General features: G+C 34.5%; 1 protein-coding gene and 1 long non-coding RNA gene across 3 annotated transcripts in view; one reads left to right on the top strand and one right to left on the bottom strand.

Moving 5' to 3' along the window:
- LOC125965190 (uncharacterized) overlaps nt 1–19,757 on the bottom strand; it is a 259,474-nt gene that overhangs the window by 31,716 nt on the left and 208,001 nt on the right. The gene's annotated exons all lie outside the window — the stretch shown is intronic.
- The window catches only part of LUZP2 (leucine zipper protein 2), a 450,167-nt gene that overhangs the window by 242,393 nt on the left and 188,017 nt on the right, over nt 1–19,757 (top strand). For both annotated transcript variants that reach the window (XM_033409574.2, XM_033409579.2), the window contains exon 5: nt 492–554. In XM_033409574.2, the coding sequence (XP_033265465.1) occupies nt 492–554 (63 nt within the window). The remainder of the gene's footprint in view (nt 1–491; nt 555–19,757) is intronic.

The raw sequence follows: 19,757 nt of genomic DNA, 5'->3' as shown, positions 1-19,757 counted from the left end.
CTTACACAAAAGTGGAAGGAGTAGTGTAATAAATCCCCATGAATCCATCAATTAGATTCAAGAATTAACAACACATGACCAATCTCATCTCAAGCATATCATTCTCTTGTCCCCTCTTCATTTTTTTATTATACAGTGGGTCCTTGTTGGTTATTTATTTTACATATAGCAGTGTGCACAGTCAATCCCAAACTCCCTAACTATCCCTGCCCCCCCAGATGAACTTATTTACGAAACAGAAACAGACTAAATTTAAAAAAAAATAATAATCTTTTATTACATAAGAAAAAGTTATGTGATATAACTAGTTGATATATTTATGAATTTGGCAATAAAAATGTGGATAATGAAAATTTTAACCCTTTGTTCTTTTTCAGTATTTGTTGACAAAGAGATAATTTTATTATACTTCAAAAATTGTGAAAATAAATTTATAAAAGCTATAGAAATGAATTTGAAATATGTCTACATGATATTCTATATATTTTCAGATTGCTTTTTTAAAGACTGAAATGGAGAGAAAGAACAAAATGATCCGAGATCTCCAAAGTGAGGTAAGACATATTTCAGGAAAATTTCATACAAGTCAAAGAATATACAGAAACAAACATATTGATTTGCCATAAGCTCTGGGGTATGATCACATGCAAATATGTCCTTTAGTTAAGTACTAATGGAGAGGAACTATAAGGTTAAAACTTGAGTATATAATTCCTACTTTAACATCTATTTGATAACGTTATTAGTTCATACATCTCCAGGTCATTTTCCCTTCTAATTATATTTTGCTTGGGCAATGTTAAAAATTTATTTTTATTTTATAAATGTATTTGTCTACCAAATGACATCACAGGCACTGAAGAAGAGAGCTAGTTAGAAATGGACCTTATGTTAGGAAAAGTCAATCTAGAATGAAAAATTTATGTGAGGTAATCTTAGAGTGATGTAGATTTGAAATAAATAAGCTGTAACCGCTTTCCTTACAGCCTTTAAAATGTAAGCATCCTATAAAATGCTGTATGATTTTTCCTCCTTTTGACATTTTGTCTACCCTGTTACATAACTACTTTATTTTCTAAAATTTCTCCATCACATTTGTATTTCCACCTTTTTATTTCTTTTTTTTCCTTGAATGAAATTAGTTATTTAGAACTTTTAAACCATGATTAATTAAAGATACATCTTCTTTTATCAATCCCACTAAGGTGGATTTTAAATCCCAAATCAACTGCTTTAGCCATTTCTAGTCTCCTTTATTCCCCTTCCTTCCTCCCTCCCTCCCTCCCTCCCTTCTTTCCTCCAATTTTTTGAGACATTTCAAATACAGATGAGCTACATTATTCCTATATCATTTCCACCTTGATGCCCAGGTTAAAAAATAGACTATACAAATGCCTTGGTATCAAGATTCAGCATTTGTACTCTGATCATGACATTAAAATGGTTTATCAAATGTGCAAAATGATGTATAGAAAAAAGGAAAACAAGAAAAGTTTTAAGTGTCTTCCTTATGATTCTATTGTATTTTCATTTCTTTCTAATGATTTTTTCTTCTGAGTCTTCTTAAGAAAGTCTAATGAGATGGACTTGATAATGTTTTCCCTGAGGCCTAAATCTTGGATTTACTGTTTATGGTGGAAAATGTCAGTAAACTAGAGTTACCGAAATACTGGTTGTACTAGATAATTTCTTGTTCTCTGGGGCTCAGAGAGGGCCCAATTACTCAAGTCTAAAACTTTACATGGATCATTTAAGACAAAGGGAATGTTTAAAACAATGGTAAAGCCAGTATTAAAATAGGAAAGAAAGTACATTTGGACGTGTACACACACATCCATGCACACACACACGCACACAACAACAACAGCATGAACCCCGTTGTATAAGAATGAGAGGATTATGGGCTAATTTATATCTCTGTGTACGTATTATCAGTTAACTTTTCATCTTACATAATTTTTAAAAAATCTAGAATTTAAGGAGGAAGCTCTTTTAAAACCAAACTATAAATTATTCATATCAGGTACCTATGAGGATTAATAAAATATTTTATTTCCTTCCATGGGATCATTTTTTAAGTTTAATATTAATTTTCTAAGTGTATAGGCTAGAATAATTAAAAAAGCAATACAACTCTTCAGAATGGCTGCCAGATGTAAGCTTTGTAATTAAATTTGCTACTATTTACTTTCATCATATTGAAAATCTGCAAGATGATACTTGATAACCAGAAAAGTCTTTGACTTCTCTAACAAAACCTAATGGTGAACATATACTATCAACTGAATGCTTTTAATTTGACTCCTTTTTATTAATGCATTGAAATTTTAGATTTGTTATTTTGACAAATAATCAGTATGTAGAGGTTAAACAAAATACTTGGGCCATACTCTGCACAGTAAAATTATATGGACACTACCTGAAAGATTTTTGTTCAGGAGTAATAAAATAAAAAGGCAAATTGACTAAACAAAATACAGAGAGGTGAGGGAGATCATACAGGTATAAAGAGATTTCTGGGAGAAGATCAAAATCTCCTGAATGACTTCTGAGTGAGGATATTGGGGAAGTCCCAATTTAAGAAGGGACTTTGGAAAAGTTATTAAAGAATGATCGGTATTTTTTTCATATGTGAAGGTAAATATCTTAAAAGGCACTTTTATGTTAGAAGCTAGGCATTTAGTTTTTAAGATTTACCTCATCCCTTGGAGGGGGAAAATATTTAGATTTTATTTTTAGGCAAATGCTGTGTAGGGCAGAAAGCATTTTGATTTTTCCATCCAGGTGGTCATATCTGGAATGGAATACATGGGACCCCGTGATTCAAAGACTGTGTTCATAACTGGGAAAGAACATTGGAGAATATTTGGAGAATATGGATAGCAAAGTGAGAATGCAAGAGAAAAAGAAATAGGAATTTTTTTTTTTTTAAACCAAGAAAGTTAAGAGTGAGACTGAAAAGAGTATAGCTATGAGTTAATCACGGTATTTCAAGCTCCTTTATTTTATCTGTCTCTATGGGTATCTATGTCTTCACATGGACATCACATTTAACCTGTGTCTGGGATTGCTTTTACTCACAGAAGCTTTATTGAGATTTAGGGGGTCTCCAAATTTCAGGTCTAGGCCTTCTGCTTTTCTGCTTATATTCTCTTTCATGGAACATGCAAGCCAAATCTATTCTGCCACGTGTGTATTTCTTTGTACCAAATCACCTTATTAGCAATTAATAAATGATGGAATGATGTCAGTAAAGTTTGAAAAATTGTGTTGGTTTATATGTAATTTTTCCCAACATGTTGAGGTTTGAAGCAATCAGGGGAAAGCCTTGTCAAATTTTAGAGAAAATTTTTATCATACAAAGACAAAAGAAAATACGCAAAAGGGCCTCCCTTTAGTACATGTAGTTGTGTTTTAGTGCCTTCAAAACATTTTAAAAAATGTTTCTTACTGCACCAAGATATCTGGCTAAACTGTGAATATAGAAGACTCTAAGGCATTCCCCAGTATTAAAATAAGAGATTAGTGAAAAATATGTATCAGAAATTAATTCTGATAATCTACTTTATTAGAAGTCAATTCCCTGTAGGGTCTACATCTCAAAAGAGAAAACAGTAAATTCTAAGTGTAAGACTGTGCAAAGGATTGAGTATGATTTGGGGGATAAATGCTAGAAAATATTAAACTGTGGTTGTATTTTTATTACTATTGTCATTATTTTGTTAATATTATGATCACAAAATTACACAGTAAGTGGTCTTCCTCAGTCACAATTTTCTCATACATCCTGTATTTTTAGTGTACACATTTGCAGAATATGAGATTTCTCACAGTGCAAAAATTGATTTATAGTAGCTCTCTCACCATTTTTTTTAGTGACTTCTTAATCTGTCTCTAATTCTGATGTCTCTTATGTAATCCGTTTTATGCATTCAATTACTTATTTTGCATTTTGTATTTGGATATTGTATGGTTTCAACAAATGTAAAAAGTTGTACCAGAAAGCAAAACAAAGAAACAAAAGCACTTAGCCTTTCTTCTCTAACTTCCATAACTGCATCATCATGTGATATAGACAATCCTATTGACTCCAAAGCTTAGAATTCTCTTTGACTTTGCACTTTTAAAACACCCTCTCTCTATTGTCATTTCTAATTTTCTTTAATTTTATCCACCGTTTCCCCTAGGATAAAATAAGTTTCTCTATAGTGGTTCCAGATATAAGAAAGAGATAAGTAGGGTAATACATAGGTATTGAAATATTAGATAAATTAGGCATTGAGACAAGCATCTCTGATTAGTTTGAAACTCCTTAATGAAATGTGAGAGTTTGATAATGTTCAGGACTTTTCAAAGGAGTACATAGCTACAAATATTTGAATTAGATTAGTATTAAAACATAGTCTATATTAAATTAGTGAGTACATAGAGATAACAAAGGGAAGGGGAGAAAAGTGAAAGGAAGAAAGAGAAGGAAAAAGAAAGGAAGGAAGGAAGGAAGAAAAGAAAGAAGGGAAGGAAGGAAAGAAAGAAGGAAATAAAGGAAGGAAGGGAGGGAAGGAGGAAGACAGGCAAGTTGGGGAAGTACCCCCACCCCAAATCTCTTCTGTGATGGTTTGTTTTAGTATAGATTCTTATGGTTGATTATTTTCCCGAGACTCATTCAAGATAGTTCGAGGTAAGGAAAAAATAAGAAATCACATTTCTAAAATGGTAATAATAAAGTCAGGAACCATAAAAGTGTGCCTTACTTTGCCAGTGATAGAAATCAGAAATTTGTCAAAGCTACTCTCCACAGCAGGTTTTCCCTCTCACTATTTCACGGCTCCATTTTCCTTTCTTTCTAGTCTCTCAGTTACTTAGCTCATCTATTTTTCGCATGGCTCGTATAGTTTAACCCAACTTTGAAATACTAATCTGCCTTCTCTATCTCCTACTAATAAGCAATTTAATCTTCTTTAATGTTTTGTTTTATTGCTGTTGTTGTAAGTGCCTGGGGGGAAAGTCTTGCTACAGGTCAAGTCACTGGCCAATCTGTGGGTTTCCAAAGGGTTCCAAATAATCATTGACACATATCCAGGTATATGAGGAATAAAACATGGGTTTTTAGGGGCAATGTGCCAGTTGTGACAAAAAGCAACCTCTGATAAGAAGAAAATGACTTATTAAGCCATTTAGAGGACTCAACAAAATGTTAGGAGAGGTGCATACGCATTTTGTAGGCTGAGCTTAGGAACAACTCCACAAACAAACCCCAGAGCTGTTTGTCTCAAGGCAGGGCTACCTCTGCCAAGATCAGGAAGCTGCCAGCCACCTTTATGTTCCCATCACAGGGAGCTCCGGTATCACATAGCCATATCCCTTGTGCATCAGACCATGGATAACATCTAGCCTGTTTTCCCATGTAAGTAATTGCTGTATCTGCATTTTGAAGGGATCATATCTGATTAGGAAAGTCTAAGTCGTGTCTGCCCTAGAGCTGCAATGCACTTTAGAAACAGAGAGGATTTGTTTTATTTCTAATTTGTTTGCTTTCATTTTTCCTTGGGAATACGGGTTTAACACTATGAAAAACTTTCACATCGTGGAAACAATGTTCCAAAATTTGGTAGCTAGTGTATTAACAACTTTTCTTTAAAAAAAAAAGGGTTAGAGTGTGGTAACCAGCTTTAGTATATGTTATGTCATCACTGAAGGGTTCTGAGTGGTTGAGAGACATGCTCTAACACTGATAGAGTATCCAGTTGTGCATGTGTGTATATTACAATATCTTGTGTGTATACATGGCCTCTTGCCTATCCTTTAACATGTGATTTTAGCTTTGCTTTTGTATGAACTATTTCCTCAACTAGGTGCTGACTCTTCAAAGTTAGAATCCTACCTTTACTAAAATATTATAATTCAGATTTTTTTACACACACAAAAAACCACAGGGCCGGGACTCTGTGTACAGTGAAGATAAATGAAAACCATATTTAGGTCCGTTCTTAGCACCAGTGACTTCAATAAATTAAATAAACATTGGACACCGTGTCCAAATTTGGAGATTGAAGCTGGTTTCCCTAATTTGCTATTCTCTACAACAGGGATAGTTAGAGACCCAGCGAGATATCAGAGAATCTCTGACCATCTGGAAATTATTAAGATGACAGAAAAAAAAATATAGATGCATATGTGTATTTTTCAAAGGTGAGGATGTAGATTTTCAGGGAGAGTCCATGACTGAAACAAAAAAATAATAAAGTCAATAAACTCTGATCTAGATAAAATTCTAGTAAATTTTAAGAAAACCCATTTTCGTTCAATTCTTGTGGCTGTAAGTCTCTGTAAAATAAATTATTCCATCTTCTTGCCTCAATAAGGACACTCAAGTGAAGATGATGGGATATTTCATAATGTGACAGAGTGCTCCAGGGCCATCATTCTGAAATGGTGCCTGCAGATGAACCTTTGTGAGAGTTTGAGTTGAATATGTACTGAGTCCAGGACATGCTTGAGATGTTTTCAGATAATTCCATCACAACTTTCTTACTTTATTCCTTCTGGTTTACCTTTTAAAATGATGATTTCTGAGAAATTTTGGCCAACTGGTTATTTTGGTTAATTGTGTATCCATTATCTAAAGTTTATTATAACCCATTTGTACTAGGTCCTAGGGCTACTGTAATAAAGTAACACAAGCTGGGTGGCTTAAAACGGTAAGAGTGTACTCTCTCACCATGCTGAAGGACAGAAGTCTAAAATCGAAGAAATGTCACAGGACCGTGCTCCCTCTGAAGGTTCTAGAGAATAATCCTGCTTGGCTTCTTCCTACTTTCTAGTGCCTCCTGGCAATCCTTGACATTCTTTGGCTTGTCAAGAATCTCTGCTTTGTCTTCCTATGGCCTTCTCTATGTATCTCTTTGTTTCCTACTCTTCTTTATGGACACCTCTTATGGGATTTAGGACCCACCCTAATCCAGTATAACCTGATTTTAGCTTAATTACATGTGCAAAAAACACTTTTTATTAATAGGGGCACAACTTAAGGTTCCACGTAGACGTGAATTTTAGGGTGATACTATTCAAATGCCATTTTGTATATTCCAGGTAAACAGCTTAGGCAATTTTTTTTTTTTTTTAAACAGGCAAAGAGAGAACATTTTATTAGGTATAAGTCTTAGCCAATGTTTCAATGGGGAAAGAGGAAAGACTTTTATTAGATATAAATCTGTCTGTGGAAGTACTTTAATACTGCTTATTTAGATGCATATATAAGGTTTGTTTATGTATTCATTTGTAATAAACATATAACTTAATTCCCAAAATTATCTCAACATTTTGCTAGTTCCTGAGATATATAAATATTATAACTTTCAATGAACACAAAACAATCTCTGATCATGAAGGGTGTAAGGAGCAGAATTTAATATTGTATAACAAGTAACATATTTTGCCATATAATATGTTACGATACAATAATAATCACACAATTTGCACAAAATATCTACAATAAAAACAAGTTGAAATAAGCATTTTACAATAACATATTGTAAAGGGGCCGATGAAGGCAATAACCTACTCAGGCCACTGAATGTGTCATTGAAGGGGTGGGTTTTGAAAGGAATGAAGTGATTAGAACTTATGGCTATTTATTCATAATCAAGAAAGCAAACATTAAAAAAAGTGAATACTTCAAAAGTTTCCTTGTAGGTGAAAAAAGATTGTTAGATGTTTATTGCTGTGAAGAAAGTTGTTAATTTTGATGCTTATAGCTGAATCCAATTTCAGGCCAGTTGACTTGCAAAGAGTAAGTAATGCTGTAAGTATGTGTTACAAAAATGGGTTGGAACAGCCAAACATATTGACACAGCCAAAGAGTAATAAACAGAAAACTAAATCTGAAAATTACCGCTATCAGATACAATTACATCAGTAAACTTTCTAGTTTGCAAGGACATAGAATTTTTACTCAGTGTTTCTGAAGTAAACCAGGACTGCTGTCTTATGGAGATTATGGTCTACCAAAAATCTCATTTTATTTACTGTTACAATCAATTAATTCCACCAAGTTCTAATTTCCTAATTGAGAATGTTGGATAGATGCTGACATTGTACACAATTTTAGGAATAGTTTTCAGTTGAAATTGTGTCTTTAGCCCCTGGCTGCATCTGGATCACTATTTCTGTTCTGTGATAGAGGAATGTCTAGTATTCTCTGTCATGCTTCAGGTAAAGGGGAAAGTTTGATTTCTTAATTTTGCGTCTTCTATAAACAGTATTGTATAAGTTTTAAGCACCTCAGAATATGGTTAATTTAATAAATGAGAAAACAATGTGTGAGAGACATTTAGCATATGTTTAGACAGTTAGCTTGTAACAAATGGAAACTATTATCATCATCATAGTTATTATTGTCATTGGGTTCTGAGGTAAAATTTGTTCATCCATAAGCAATACTATGGAAAACTATTTGCTTAAACAAACAAACAAATACACTAAAACTCCATATTTCATTTAAATTCATTTAAATATAAATACCAAGGTAAGACAGGACTCTCTCTAACTACTGAACAGTCTCATTCCATCTCTCATAGTGTCTCTCTCCACATGGCAGACAAGAAGTCCAAGAACTGTCTGATTAATATTCTAGCCGCTTAGAAATAATAGCCAAGTGAGACCATTTTTTCAGATTACATGAGCAGAAAAATCCCAGGAAAGAGCCTATATTGTTTGGATGCCTGAGTTAATCATCATGGACAGGGGAGTAGAGCATTTTGGCCAAGTCTGAGTCACATTTCTATCCTTTTGTTAGATGGGAGCAACCCGACTCAAAACTTGGATGAATTTGCTACAGGAAAGAAAGGTTCATTGCAAAAGATTGCCTAGATATTGGACCAATAACATAAAATGTATAAAGAAAACCATCAAACACTTCTATTACTCCCTCTTAGCCTCACCCATTTTCTAACCCTCAGATCAGAGCAGTAAGTAATACTTTAATCATTTCAAGTCCCAAGTCATGCATGATGTATTTGCATCACCATATCTTTGTTAGTAATGCTCCCTTGCATATAATTTCACCCTCATTCCAAACATATTAAGGATCTTTACTTCTCTCATTTTATATTTATTGCTACATTCAAATTCTTAGTAAAAATGACCTAGGGAGGGCTTCCCTGGTGGCGCAGCAGTTGAGAGTCTGCCTGCCAATGCAGGGGACACGGGTTCGTGCCCCGGTCCGGGAAGATCCCACATTCCGCGGAGCGGCTGGGCCCGTGAGCCATGGCCCTGAGCCTGCGCGTCCAGAGCCTGTGCTCCGCAAAAGGAGAGGCCACAACAGTGAGAGGCCTGCGTACCGGAAAAAAAAAAAAAAAAAGACCTAGGGAAGCTTTAGTCATATAGCATTAGGTAAATGATCTTCTCTGTTTGTAATAGCTTTGTACATTAATTGCCAAAACCTTGAAGCAACCTTCTTTCAGTAGGTTAATAGATAAATAAACTGTGATAATCCAGACAATGGAATATTATTCAACACTAAAAGGAAATGAGCTATCAAGCCACGAAAAGACGTAGAGGAAACTTAAGTGCGTATCACTAAATTAAAGAAACCAATTTGAAATGTCTACATGCTGTGTGACTCCAGCTGTATGACATTCTGGAAAAGACAAAACTATGGAGACAATAAAAAGGCAAGTGGTTTTGGGGGACTTCACTGGCGGTTCAGCAGTTAAGACTCCACACCCACAATGTAGGGGGCACAAGTTTGATCCCTGTTTGGGGAACTAAGATCCCTCATGTTGCATGCACGGCCAAAAAAAAAAAAGATAAGTGGTTGTCAAAGGATAGAAGAGAGGGATAGATAAGTAGACAGAACAAAGAAAAATTTTACGCATATGAAACTACTCTGTGTGCTACTATAATTGTGATACATGTCATTATACATTTGTCCAAACTATTAGAATGTACAACACCAAGAGTGAACCTTGTAACAAATGTACCACTCTAGTGGGGGACTTATAATGGTAGAAGCTATGGCTGAGTTGGGGTAGGTGGAATATGGGAAATCTATGTACTTTCCTCTCAACTTTGCTATTTAACTGCTCTAAAAATGAAGTCTATTAAAAATAACACACAAACGTACAACATGTAGTTCACCCTATTAACAAAATTTTAAGTGTACAGAGTATTATTTACCATATACGTATTTGTTTTTTAAAGATATAAGAACAGAAAAGTTATATTTACTTTTTAAATTATTTTGTTTATTTATTTATATTTATTTATTATTGTATCCTTTCTGGAAAATAGTAAGAACTTGATAAATATTTGTTGAGTGAATAATAAATATTGCTTCAACAGGTTATATTTATGTAAGTTGTATGGGATAGGCCACTGTCCATAATTCATAGTAATGAGTCCCCAAACTTATGAGAGTTATTCCTTAAACCAACTTGAAATGACTTTGAAAGTCCTAGAGAATCAGAAAACTTCATATTGTTTAGAAGCTGCTAAAGCTTGCTATCCCAAGTTTTTTCATATGGAGCTGGAAGGCAGGGTATTGTACTTTTGGTTCCCTCACATGCTGCAATGAAAGAATAAAAGCATGAAAGAAGAAAACCACAAAAAAAAAAAAAAAAAAGAAAGGGAAGAAAGAAAGAAGTGAGAGAGGAAGAAAGCATGAGAAAAGTAACTTGACTTGGGCTGATTATTGAGAGAGTGGAGTTTTTACCAGCATCTGGTGATTTTGTCACCTTGGAGAAGTCACTACTTATATGTGTGTTATTGGTAAAATAAGAGTTTTACATGAAATGATCCCCTTGATTCCTTAAACTCCAAAGTTTATAAATTCTTAATCTGTAGAAACAGTAACTCATAAGCTGTGAGTTAATATCTAAGTGCTATACTCAGGATAAATTCCAAGAAGATGGTCATTAGTATTTCAAACAAATCCCTAAATAGCTGTAAATTGTGTTTGGATTTACTTAGAGCTTTTTATTCTAGGAGTGTTTAAAAATATTGACCACCAAAGTAAGCAGTTCTCTAGTACATGTCATAAATAAATGTAAAATGCATAGTTATCAGACCATCAAGCAAGAATTTTTTTTTAAATGTTTTCATCATTTAACCCATATTTTTAGTGGTAAAATGTAACTTTAAAGAAAGTTGGTTTAGAAAATCATTATTTTAAGGTTTATTTCTAGTGAGTGTACAAGTTCACAGAATGTTGGAAATATTTTGAGACAATTACTTAGGCAATTATAAACTATTTTTCCCCCTCAGAGGTGTAGAAAAGACCAGTGCTTAGGACAAAAATAGGTGTCACAGTACTAAAAAAGTTAGTGGTACTAAAACACACCAACTTCAAATCATATCTTTGACACTTACTATCTGTGATACTTAGATGTTATCATCATGTAAGTAGAAACGCTCACGTCCACTCCCACAGTTGTTATGATGGTCCAAGGAGATAATAGTTATGAGAACAGCTGTAATTGTGTCCTTCCTTGTTCTTCCTAATAAATGTTATCTCTTAATATATGGCTCTCACAAATTAAACATTACTCATGGTATATTTTTTAATGAGTTATTACATGGGAAATACACAAAGTAGGCTGAAAAATGGCCCAAAGATAGCAGGTCCCAGTTCCTGGAACCTGTACCTATTTTACCTTATAATGAAAAAGTCTTTGCATATGTGATTAAGAATTTTGAGATACTGAAATTACCCTGAATTATCCTCGTGGACCCTAAATGCAATCACAGTTGCCCTTATTTGACACACACCGAGAGGAGGAGGCAGTACAAAGACAGAGCAGGGAGATATTTGAATATGCTGGCCTTGAAGATGGGAAAGATGCAGCCACAAGCCAATGGTTGCCTACAGCCATGAGTTGACTGGAAGGGACAAGGAACAAGTTCTCTCCTAGGGCCTCTGGAGAGAGCTCAGCCCTGCTGAAAGCAGGATTTCAGCCTGGTGACTTCTGGCTCCCAGAACTGATAGACAATGAATTTCTCGTGTTTTAAGTCACCCAATTTCTGGTAATTTCTTACAGTGGCCTCAGAAAGCTAAGACGGTAGGGATTGGATGAGGCAAGTTTCCAGGTTATTATTAGCAATAATTTCTTAAGTGTATCATATGATGGCAGATTCCATTTTCTCCTATTAATTTTGAAACTGAACTGAAGCTTTAGCAAGAATTCCATTCACCCACATGATCCATTTTATAGGTGATGGTTAAATAGTCATCTGTTTTATCTTAAACCATTATTTATTACACACTTTGGTTCTGGGCACTGTACTCAGCAGAGAGGAAATAAAATCAGTAAGATTTTCCAAGCCTTGATTTTTCCAAATTTTAGTCTTGTTTGGGAAAGATTTCTCAAAACACAATAAAATGATGTAATAGGAATAAAACCTGTACAGTCATACCTTGGAGTTACTGCATGTTCTGTTCCAGAACACTGCAGTAAAGTGAATTTCACAATAGAGTCACATGAAATTTTTGGTTTCCCAGTGTATATAAAAGTTATATCCATTAACTGTGCAATAGACTTACAGCTAAAAAAGAACAATGTACACACCTTAATTTTAAAATGCTGTATTGCTAAAAAGTGCTAAAAACATCATCTGAGCCTTCAGCGGGGTATAATCTTTTTTGCTGGTGGAGGGTCTTGCCTCAATGTTGATGGCTGCTGACTGATCGTGGTGATGGTTGTTGAAGGCTGAAGTGGCTGTGGCAGTTTCTTAAAATAAGACCACAATGATGTTTGCCACATTGATTGACTCTTCCTTTCATGAACGACTTCTCTGTAAATGCAATGCTGTTTGATAGCATTTTACCCACAGTAGAACTTCTTTCAAAATTGGAGTCAGTCCTCTCAAAGCCTGCTGCCGATTTATCAATGATGTTTATGTAATACTCTAAATCCTTTGTTGTCATTTCAATAATCTTCATAGCATATTCATCAGGAGTAGATTCCATCTCAAGAAACCACTTTCTTTGTCATCCATGAGAAGCAACTCTTCATGCATTAAAGTTTATCATGAGATTGTAGCAGTGCAATCATACCTTCATGCTTCAGTTCTAATTCTAGTTCTCCTAGCTATTCCACCACATCTGCAGTTACTTCTTCCAGTGAAGACTTGAACTGCTCAAAGTCATTCATGAGGATTGGAATCAGTTTCTTCCAAAGTCCTGTTAATGTTGATATTTTGAGCTTTTCCTGTGAATCACAAATGTTCTTAATAGCATCTAGAATGCTGAATTCTTTCCAGAAGATTTCCAATTGACTTTGCCATGATCCTTCACAGCTCCCTCCCAGAGGGGCTGTCCCTATTCTTTTGTCTCTGTTTTTTCTTTTGCCCTACCCAGTTACATGGGGAGTTTCTTGCCTTTTGGGAGGTCTGAGGTCTTCTGCCAGCCTTCAGTAGGTGTTCTGTAGGGGTTGTTCCACATGTAGATGTATTTGTGATGTATATGTGGGGAGGAAGGTGATCTCCACGTCTTACTCTTCCGCCATCTTGAAGGTCTCTCTCAACTGTGTTAAATATTCTTGACATGTTAATTTAACTGACTGTTACAACAATTTTGTGGAATACATGTCATTATTATTATAATGATGATGATTATTATTATTTAATAAATGAGGCTTAGCATGTGGTCCAGGGTAACACAGCTAATGAAAGAGATGTTCTGGGACGAGTCTATATTGTTTCACAAAGGAGAAAGAAAAAATGCTACTTTGGATGTTTGTATATCCCATACTAGACTATTATTACCTGAATCCTGGGATATACACAAAATTTTCTCAACTCTTTTATTTTTTAAATGTAAGAAAGGGTGTGATCTAATGAAAAGAGCCTAGGAAGAATACCTAGTTCTGCCATTTAATAACTGTTCCAAGTTTGGAAAATGACTTAACTTCTCTGAGCCTGTTTACTCACTTACAAAATGGGTTTAATAATATTTACTCCAAATTGTATTTGTAAGTGCTAAATTAAATAATGTATACAAGTGTCTAGCAATGTCTCAGTAAGTGACATTATAATAGGATGTATAAAAATCTTTTCCTACAAGTATTCAAGGTGAATTGGAAGTATTTCTTAATCACTGAATATTTGAAACTATCTTAATCACTGAATATTTGAAACTATCAAGAGGTTGGAGAAAAATAGTGAGATATTGAAGCAAACACAAGGCAGGTGCGAAAGAAGAGACAAAGAAGCAGGGCAAGTATTGGCAAAGTGAGGAGGTCGTGGGTACACAGGCTATTCAGAGAAAGCCTAAATTTCTAGTTAGTCCCCCAAAGATAGGAAGGTTTTAGGAAGCACCGCCTGACTTCATACTCTTTCCTTTGTCAACATCTCTTGGTTTTGTTCTCAGAAAGAATTAGCTCAGCAAATATTTATTAAGTGACCCACATAGGCCAGGCACAGTGATAAAAGGGATTTGAGGCTTGTAGTCTGAAGATGTCAGAAAAAATCTCTGGATGTTATCTTAATCTTTGAAAATTAGAGCCAAAGTGGCCGTGGAGATTTTCTAGCTCACCATTTTCTAAACTGTGTGTCTTAGTCTGGATTTTTCCTGAAATGGACCCTGAGACAAAAATCCAAAACTAAGTATTTTAGAAAGAAACAGTGGCAGGGGATGGAGAAGTAAGACAAAGAAGGGAAGGTAGACAATTATAAGTGATGGAATGTAATCATCCTAGAGGAAGTTTTGGAGGACATTGTAAAACTTCTCTTGGATATTGGCTGAGGCTAATTCCAGAGATTTCAATTCCATGATATTCATCTCTTGCAACATAAGCAAGAAAAGGGTGCCTTGGCAGAAAGCCCCCCAACAAAGAAATACAGGTAGTAGGATTCAGATGGTGGATTGATTTGCATGGAAAGACCTGGATGAGAAGATACAGATAGGCTGACATTATGATCTGTAAACATGAGTTACATTGATACTAATTTATAAAGAGTATTTAACGGTCAAAAATCTTTGAGAAAAAGCTGGTTACACTCCAAGACTTTTATTTTTCTATCATTTGTGTTTGTGTAGCTTCAGCATAGGAACATTCAATGGTATGCTGGAGCTGGCTCTTATCAGTTGATGAGAGCTGATTGTTAAATATTCAGGAATTTTTTGAGTCAGTTATTAAGCTGTTGGTAGCTTGAAATTGGGTATTGTGGAAATATTGACACCACAGAAATTGGCAAATGTCAGAAATCGGCCTTCATCACACCCAGATGTGTTTATCAGCACATCACCAACATCACGCAGATTATCTCAAACTATTTAGACAATCAACACTTAAATTACTGGAACATTGTACGGGATCAGTGTACTGTGTGGAATTCACTGACCAAATCCAATTGCTGCTTTTTACAAATGAGAAATATGTTGATAGTGACTTGTTCATTAAAAACAAAATTTCCATTGTACATAAAAAGAGGTAAAGACATGTGGATCCAAATTATGTAGTCAGAAGATATTTATAACCCTGTTGACAATGTTCTTATGCTTTTTCTTTTTTTTAATCAATTTAAATTACCCTAGTAGTTTTTATTTCTTTAGCTTTGTTTCCTGAAACAAGACTTTGGAATATAGAAGAAGTTGCCCAAGACAAACTTTATTAAAAAGCCTTAGTCCTCTCCTCAGAAGGGTCTTCTGATAAGATAGGCTCCTTATACAGTCTTCTATGGAATCACATATGAGTTGTTTGAAGGCTAGGGGTTGGCTTAATAATAAAACAATAAAAATTAAACAGACATTTCATTGATAATTTTATTAAACATATTGTAGTGTAAACAGACTGACTTACTACCCTTCAAAGAGCATAGACCAAAAAGAGGAGAGAGGTGATCTGGATACTTCACACCAAGTCACTCCTTGGTTATAGCCCATTAAGATGTCCAGGTCGTTGACATTGACAGGAGATGATGGAGCCCAGTGGTTACAGGGTTTACCCTGAAAAATGGAGCTGAGGTCAGAAGAGAAATAAAAGCACTGTCATTAAATAGAATCCAAGTCACTCCTTAATTATTTTGAAGTGTGAGTTTGCAGGAAACTTATACTTTGCATTGTCAACTTTGTAGGTTAGTTGTGAAACAGAACTTCACATACAAGCAATAGAAATCAAAACAATAATGGATCTTTTGAATTCTCTTAGATTTTATAAAGCACTTTCACTTATGTGATCACCACCAATTGTAAATTAAAAAGTTAACCATGGAAACAGATGATACACGTACTATTGTCATGTCCTCAAACCCAACTAGTTCAAATAATTTGGGGGAGGTTTAGACACTATAAATGCCAATAATGTTTAGTTCATGCCTTTGTGAAGGTCACTAACATGTTATCTTGTATTTATTTAAGCTTCTGACTAATTTGCAGTGTACTCAGTTCTAAAGGTTGGCAAATTCCAATACTCACATAACCTTTCCTGTAGATATTATCTGATAAAATAAGGCTTAGAAAATTTAATTCTTTCTCTGCCAATCTATAGAATGGAAGAAGCAGGTTTCAAACCCAACTTCTGACTCCAAAAGCCCAATGTCACATTCTCTAGTGTAGATAAGCGTTAGGATGTGGAGCTAAAAAAAATCTAATACATTGATTTAATTAAAGTTCTTATATAGAATTACTCTATAGTGCAGGAATAAACTTGTCTGCAATGTAAAATTTAACTGTGTTTACTATATAAGATGTCCTCTACCACTCAACAGGAATTTGAATGTCTACAATCCTTAACCCGTGATATATTTAACAGCCATATGTAACAAATCTTGGGTATCAATTCTAAAATTAAGAAAAAGATTTTCTGTTTAAATTCCATATGCGTGTATTTCAATATAGAGTAATCAATTATATAAAATAACAGCTATAATATAGCCAAGTACATATAAGAACATATACTTGTTCAGTTAGCATTCAGTGTCATGTTCTACATTTAAGGAGTCCCTCTATTTGAAAAATATGCTGAGAAAGGTCTACACAAAAAGAAATAGTTTTACACGGAATCCTCCTTCTTATTAAAAAAAAGAAAAGCATCTCCACAATCAAGATTTGGAAAACATACATATAAGTTGAAAAATATAAGGGTGCAGAACCAGATCTGTATAGAAATTTCCATCAATAAAATTAAAGAAGCAAAATGAACCCTGACGTACTGAGTTATAGAAATGACCACTGAACAAACTGCCAATGGGCTAGGGAACTAAAAGATGACTTTACTCATGATTTTCTTTATGAAGTTTTCCTAGAGATACTATTTAATTTAGAATTACTCTGGCTTAAAGTAGAGATGAGATATTGTTTTAGTGATTTATAGTCATTTCATTTTATTTTGGCAAACAGGTGAAATCAGTCCTTTCGGAAAGAGAAAATACAAGTCCTTAATCTATTACCTGGTCATTAGCAAGTTTTCGTATTAAGAAAGGATGGCATGGTTTAGATGGCAGAACAAAAGTTTGATATCAAAGAGAGCTGTGTTTCCATGTGAGCTCTATCACTTATTAAATGTATGATTCTAAAGCTGTTTCAAATCATTTTTTGACAAAATGCAAAATAAAACCAAACAAATAAATGAGTGAATAAATTTTTAAAATGCATGTTGCCTTGGAAAATTTTATAAACCTCAAGCTATTCAAATGTGGAGTCAGAAGGGGATAATCTTAACTTGCAGAATTGCTAAGGAAGCAAACTAGCAACTGGTTGACATGTCACAGGTGATCAGTGAGTTGGTTTTCTTTTCCAGCTGTTCACTCTTTCAGCATCCCATTCCTGTTCCCATTTCAGCATCTCACCTGAACCTGCCACCTCACATTCCAAGGACACATTTTCTTCCCTCATCATTTCCCCTTAATTTGTGAATGTTTAAGTGTGTGGAAGAAATAGACTGCATAAGAATAGCACAGTCAATGCTTAAGGTAGATAGGGAATGAATAATAGAGGAGGAACATGTGAGAATTAGCATTCTTAAAATGAGGGGTTTAAATAACTTTTTTTTCTTTATTTTCTTCTGTGAGAAGGGACAAAATAGAAAATTTTAAACTTTCCTCATGTGTGTCTTTGTATATGTGTGTGTGTGTATGTGTGTGTTTGTCACTGTGAAGTAGTTGGATTTGCTCAGGCGACCACTATATAAAAATGAATTATAAAAATATAATACAAGAGTGAAAATGAGAACTTGACTCACTATTTTAAGTATTAAGTGTTTCTTTTTACATTCTTTACAGTGGGGAAAATAGCTATTAAATGCTGCAAAAGCACAGTGGAGTCCACACAAATTGTTTTCCCCACTAAAGTACTGAGTGCCAGCATTTAAACTGCATATAACTGCAGAGGGACAGCTAGTTTACATGGGGTTGTGTTCTGGGTCATTGACAGTCCTATTTTTTTGTTAATTTATTTTTGCTTATTATGAAGTTACTGGTATCCATTTGGTTGTAGATTTCAGAATTGGGACCTATATTTGTAAACCTCAGGAAGTCAAAGGAGAAAATTAATTAGCACACATACGTACATACACACACACAACACACGACGCAGATAAATTTTATTTATAGATTTATCTAAATTTCTGTGCATTTTCCCTGAGTGGTAGTTAGCATATTAGTAAAGCCATATGAAATTGCCATTTTTGTAGGTTAAAAATAACTTAAAATTTCATATGATTCAACCAAAAAGATAAAATAGACACAGTTGTTTTAAGGATGTACATCAAGATATGGGTCATTCTTTGTGTATGGAATTCCATAAAACCTGGTTAATATAATTTGAAAAATTTTAAGCCATTTCATTTAATTATAAAACTGGTGCTTCTTCGTTTAGTTCAACAAATATTATTCCATGACTATCATGTGCCTGAATTACGAAACACTATTTAACAGAATAGCCAATATACTTGCTCTCATGAAGTCCGAACCCCATAAGTTTTGCTTCTTTGATTGAATGCTAATTAAGACACTAATCAACCTTTAATATCTAATAGACCTCTCAGCTGTAGCATATCCACAACTCACTTCCTGATTCCTTTTAGGACAGACTTGTCATCTTCACAGTCTTAGCCAACTTAATCCTTTCTGTTATTTAACCAAAAATCATGGAGCCATCTTTGATGTTTCTCTTTTATGTGTACCCCCTAGTCTGTCATTCTGGAAATCTTGTTGGGTCTACCTTTACAATATACTCAGTATGCAGCCTTTTATTCTTCCCTTGTATGGCACGCCACTGTGGCCCAAGCCACCATCATGTCCTTCTAGAATTAGGTAAGATCATCCATAGGGAGTGAGTGTAGATAAAAGAGAGAAGGGATCCAAGAGGGTACTTCAAGTTTTTAAGGTCAGGCAATGCAGAGACTTGCCAAGGAAACCGAGAAGGAAGAGCTAGAGCCATGGGAAGAAGTTCGAGCGAGCATGAGAACCTGAAAAACAATAGAAAACCAACCAAACAACAAAGAAGAAGGTGATTCAAGGAAAAGAAAGCTATCATTTGCCATTTTTCCCCAGGACTTATTAATTACTTCACTGGGAAAGTGGGCTACAGTGTTTTATCAGAGTTGCTTACCAGCCTATAATAAAGAGTATGACAGACTTGTCCTTATAACTTCATTTAGTGGTAGAAATTTGTAAAATATATTGTCATGTTATTTTATTGGGATGGATTGCAAGATGATGTTTGATGTAAAAAGGTGATGGTGTATTATATAGTGAACATTTCTCTCCACATTTCTATGGATATTTCATTGATGTTGAATATCACCTTGAAATTCTTATGT

Source organism: Orcinus orca, chromosome 8, assembly GCF_937001465.1.
Source record: "Orcinus orca chromosome 8, mOrcOrc1.1, whole genome shotgun sequence".
NCBI classification, from domain to species: domain Eukaryota; kingdom Metazoa; phylum Chordata; class Mammalia; order Artiodactyla; family Delphinidae; genus Orcinus; species Orcinus orca.
Note: the sequence above shows the minus strand (reverse complement) of the source record. Positions and strands in the feature narration are given on the sequence as shown.